Source organism: Macrobrachium nipponense, chromosome 29 (assembly GCF_015104395.2).
Source record: "Macrobrachium nipponense isolate FS-2020 chromosome 29, ASM1510439v2, whole genome shotgun sequence".
Taxonomy (NCBI): Eukaryota; Metazoa; Arthropoda; class Malacostraca; order Decapoda; family Palaemonidae; genus Macrobrachium; species Macrobrachium nipponense.
In genome coordinates this window covers 15,405,342-15,410,823 of record NC_061092.1, presented here as the reverse complement: position 1 = coordinate 15,410,823, position 5,482 = coordinate 15,405,342, and the positions used below count along the sequence as shown (strand labels likewise).

The 5,482-nt window shown below is 33.9% G+C and overlaps 1 protein-coding gene across 3 annotated transcripts in view; it reads left to right on the top strand.

Annotated features, from left to right (window-relative positions):
• The window catches only part of LOC135206148 (uncharacterized), a 15,782-nt gene extending 10,522 nt beyond the window's left edge, over window positions 1-5,260 (top strand). For 2 of the 3 annotated variants that reach the window (XM_064237409.1, XM_064237411.1), the window contains exon 2: window positions 3,771-5,260. In XM_064237409.1, the coding sequence (XP_064093479.1) occupies window positions 3,773-4,717 (945 nt within the window). In that variant the 5' untranslated portion in view covers window positions 3,771-3,772 and the 3' untranslated portion in view covers window positions 4,718-5,260. Of the gene's footprint in view, window positions 1-1,633; window positions 1,837-3,770 lie in introns of those variants that run through there. The other variant, XM_064237410.1, reaches the window with a different exon arrangement.
• The last annotated feature ends 222 nt before the right edge of the window (window positions 5,261-5,482 follow it).

The window sequence follows — 5,482 nt, the reverse complement described above, 5'->3', positions numbered from 1 at the left end:
GATAACAAAATTAAAAACTGAAAACTTACCGAAATACTTCTCGTTGTTTTGCGTTTCTGTTTTGTCACGGCATTGAAAAACAGATTATCCACCTAATGTAGACAAAGCAGCCATATCAGTACACCTCAAGACACTGTTCCTATGCAGCAGCTTAAACAGTAGTAACTCATACTTCTGCAAAGTTCAAGAAAAAACTCCTTTGTATAAATAGGTCTTTCATTTTTCCATTTCTTCAGTTTCTTAATTTTTTCTTCTCTCCCTCTTTTGTATGGATAAACTTTTATTTTGTAAAACAATAAGGCCAACTGTATAGAACACAAGTTTAGACTATAAGAAAATAGCCAAGACGCAAATTTCATATTTGATTCTGCTGGAGTTGGACATTTACTTTTCTGAACTCTAGCAAAGTTAGGAGGACAAAGGGATTCAAGAAGAATGGGCAAAGAAGGCAAACAGACACTAAGAAATAATAATAATAAAAAAAACATTTTTCCAGCAAAATCTCTGGCTTCATGGCAGTATATCATTACCAGTTAAATTCATTTTTCCTGCTCCTGTCAGGTGAGTCTCTTCCATTTATCATGTCGTTTATAATGTTCTCAAATACCTGGCTCTCTCGTGCCATATCTGTTTTTGGACTGTATCTTTCAATATCTTCTTTAACTGACTTGACATGTTTCCTACGATGCATTTGTAAGGAACTATGAATACTAACAGTAGCCAAAGAGGGTTGCCTGCTTCACGAGTGACTATGACACAACGTCATCTCATTTCATGGAGTTTCCTTGGTCAGTGATACCATCAGCATGTTTTCTGTTTGCAACAATGCCTTTTTGCCATTGACAGCTAGTGGTACTATATTTCTTTAGGTTATAAAGGGTTCTGCCATTTTGTTTTCATTTTATTCAGTATCGTGTGGCAGGTCATTCATAATACAGCTGATCCTTACTGAGCAATGTCGGATTTAACAAAAAAATTTCATTTAAGTAAAATGCTACAGCTACATTTAATTGCAAAATCCTATATACCCTTGCCTCTCATATCCAAGTTACTTGAAAGGTTTAACCATTTAACCACACAGAAGACGGTTACTGGTGTACTTACAACGGCTCAAGAAATATGTTTATCATTATAAATACACAAGATTAAATCAAAATTACCGTATACCGTTTCATAACATTTCCAAATTCTGTATACATAAATATGCTCTTCTCGCACAAGGGTAAAATTTGATATACTTTCCTTTCCTTTTTTTTTAGTCTTTCTCAAATTATCAGGTTTTACCAATTACTTCTTATACTAGTTTCATTACTTATTTATTACTGATAATAGGTATCCAGGACTGAGTCTTACAGTTTCAAGTTTATATTTCTATTTTTAGTACAGTGTTTATATTTCTATTTCTAGCACAGTAAGTTTTTATATATACAAGTAATCTCTTGTGGAAGATTAATGTACAGGTGCATTAGCTTTGGTGCTTCATAATAATAATAATAATAATAATAATAATAATAATAATAAATAGTATGTAATTAACTTTCTATTTTTGTTCTAACAAACTATGACATCCAGATTTACAGTACCCGCTCAAATACTTTAGGGTTATCATAATCCGGATTATCATCATTTTGGCTATCACCGCCTCACCCTCAGAATATCTGATTAATGACTCTAAACTGATAAGAAAATCAATTGAATTCTACGTACTATACTGCTTTATAACATGTTTACTCATCCTAACTGTGACAGCAACTAATTCAATTTGCGAATGTAATGGTTACCTAAGCACACAACTTGGGCCATCAATGTGAAACTACACTTGCTTCATAAATTAAGGTATGTCCTCTGTCTTTTCGAGTTCGTAAAGTGTACAAATGGTTTACGTACGTGTACAGCAGCAGTGTTCATGTGATGTAACGCACCATTAACATATTGACATAAGTGATGGTATATTTCCAGAACATTTACCACTGAGAAATGTAATGACAACATTGCAGAAGAAAAACTAGTTATTTCGTGGCTCCATAAAACCAACAGATTTCACATGAAAAGGACGCCTAACAATAAAAGCTCTACTGTGAATACCTTCACAGTACTTCTTGGCCATATCATTCCCATTTAGGAAAACCTCACAGTTACACTATGAAACAATTGTTGGAAGAGGGTGGAGAGTGAGATGGAAGAAAGTTAATATAAGTGGAGGTTCAGTAAAAGGAATGAAAGGGGTCGCAACTAAGGACTGAAGTGACGCTGCAAAGAACCTTAAGTAATGCCTACAGTGCACCATGTGAGGTGCACTGACAGCACTATCCCCTAAGGGAACTGACTCTTTACTTCTTTGTTAAGGAAAACAAAATGCACATGTATGATCCAAGTAAACTTTGTGACAATTCAATGTACATACTTATACCATCCTGCTCCTACCCTGAATATCCTGGGAAATAGTCATTCTTTTGAAAGACCCTTATAATTTGACTGGAAAACTCCAAGTCTTGGATACAGACAATAAACCACTGCAATAGCTGGATTCCTCTCCAACACCAGGGTATATACAAGAAAGTGCATGACAAAATCAGGTGACTGTTAAGAGAGAAATGTTCTGCTTTTGCCAAGATGAGTAACACTACAGGGAAAGCATAACAAATGTTCAATAACAAAACCAACATATGTTTAAAAATAAAATAAAAAGGTATGGTAAAAAATGGTCTTATCATTGTGCTAGGTACATACTTTTAGTTACAGTCTGAAACTGAATTTGCAAATATTGCCGGTTCACCAACAAATTAAGTACACATTTTTGGTAACAATGAAAATATGTTGTCAAAGATAAATATCATTAACAACCCACCTGAAAAATAGCAATTGCATGGAGACAAAGACTGGAAAAAGTAAGTATACTTAGTACACCAAATCTTCATAAAACACATAACCAAGTTACTATTGGAGCTTTTAGCAGGTGGAGAGACAGAAAAGAACTAGTGGAAGAGGCTTCAGTTGTCTTCTTATTACTGTTACACTTCTTTATACCAGCCAGTCAATACTGTGGTTGTTTGCCCTAAGCAAACAATCAAGTATTGAGTCCAGTCAGTGTGTGAGAATTGTAATTCAACCAATTAAAACTGTATCAATTAAAAAAAATATATAAACCCTATCATAGATACAGAGATTTTAAATGTTTCATTTTTTATTCCAATAAAGAAAAATATCTTTGAAGTCTAAATTACAACTAAGGAGTTAGTAATCATAATTCTAAAAGGTATGAATATTTCTGTCTCTTTATGATTTGAATCATTCCTTCTCTACTGAAAAAATCACTGAACCATCTACTGACAACGAGCAATTTACAATTGCTACATGATTATGCTTTGTAAAAAAAAAATAGAATAAAAAGTTTATTCATCATTAAAGTAGCTTCAACCTGGTAGATTTTGACAGTAATTTAATTCATCAAAAAGTTTCACTATTATTATAAATGAACAGCATTAAAATTTCTATATGGTAACAGCCAATGGCTACTTATGAATGACAATTTCAAGAATTAAATTGCTGCGTATAACACCAAAGTTCAATGATTCTTTCATAAAATTGGTGATGTGTTATGTAGTTCACATATCAAAATCTTATGCCCTTTTATTTCATTAACCCATTTAGGAGTTAAATATGAATACAATTACTGTTCCAAAATATAATTGGAAAAACCAGTGAAAATAGCCTATATGTAATGCATATTCTAGTTAACATTGTTTAAGTGACACTAATTTTGTTTTCAGAAATGGCTGGCAAAAAACACAAAATTCACTTGCAACGAAGTAACGCAATTGTCTGGTGCCCCCAGGATAGTCCTTACTCCCTATACATTTCTCTGGTCGATTACCAAATATTTCATAAAATTGGAAGGACCGTCCATCTGCATGATTATGAAGATGTTCAGAAATCACAACGCTTCACGCCAAGGAAACTTGACAGACGCACTGTTAGTCATTTGCTTGAAAAAGAAAAGGATTTGGAAGTCCTGTGGTTTAGTCCTGTTGATCCAAAAACCAATAACAACAGCTTTTATGGGAATGTCAACTTCATTACAGATTTTGTGAAATTCCTGTCCTATTGCTCACAGAACTCATTCAATATTTATTTTGTAGAGGTTGCAGAATTTAAGACCTGCAGTGCAACACGCTTTCTTTTTACCAGAAAAAGGTACGATTACCTTTCAGAATATGATCCAAGAGTATTTGGTGGCCCCTGGTATACCGACCCTATAGGCAAGCATTTCTGGCTTCAAAACATAAGAAGGCACGATGGAAAAACAAATATTAAAGGCCATGCCCTTGAATTTCTGTTGGAGTTTGGACAAGATGATGCAATCTGGTTATATAACCAGTCAATTCCTATGCCTGTTGACCACTGTGATGCTAACACAGGGAAGAGTCGTAAATGTCTAAAGTTTGGGAAAACAAAAACATGCCCTTCTCCATACAAAAGTATGAAAACAATGGAGCTTATGTCATGTCAAGGTTTTCATGAAACAGGCTATGAAACAAGTAGCTTGATGCCTTTATCTGTAAATGGTAAAGAGATAACTCCAAGGGAACATGAAAGTAAAAATGGGGTATCTGCAAATGGTGAAGAAACTCCAAGAAAATATGAAAGTACAAATGGGGTACCTGAGATACCTACAACCATGAATAAAGTAAAACGTAATCTGTTTAAAAATTTCTGATGTCTGTTATACTGTAATGATGTTAGTTTTCATCATTATTGGCCCTGCCATATTCCTAAATACACTGTTATATGGAGAAATTTTCTGGGATCGTTATGCATCTCCCTGCCAGACTTTAGTAGCTAAAGTGGCAACACTGGAAGCCTACAATGACTGATATCATGGAATCTGGTACTGTTGGTATTACATTTCAATATGGTATAGATCAGTGTCTAAAATATTCTTTAGACCTTCCTACAGATAGTTATAAATGTTAGTACTGACAGACATTGCACTGTTAACCGTTCTGCCCTGTTTTCGCGAACATACCTTTTTGAATTTTACTGGCTTTCCAAACTGATACCAAATATTGGCATTTTATAATCGCCCTAATGCAGCTGGAAAATCTGAGGTCACAAACATTTGTCATTTTGAGGTAACAGGCCAGCAACACTATACTGGAAGATATGAAAGTTTTGAAGAATGCCTTCCCCCAATAGACACAATACAACTTGAGTCAATATGATGGAGTTTACTGAGACAACAGTACATCTGAAATTAACACAAAGAAATTATAAACAACCAGTATCATTTTAATATTATGTAAGTTATCACAAATCATTTTCCTTTTAAAAATTTGTTGAATGATACAAACTACTAGTTACTGTATGCTACTTTGTTATAGCAAAATGAACAGTTGAAGCAGCATACATACTTAAATTACTACATCAAGAAAAAAAAAATCTGTAAAAGGGATTTTACTAATAAACTAAATGTATACAGTGG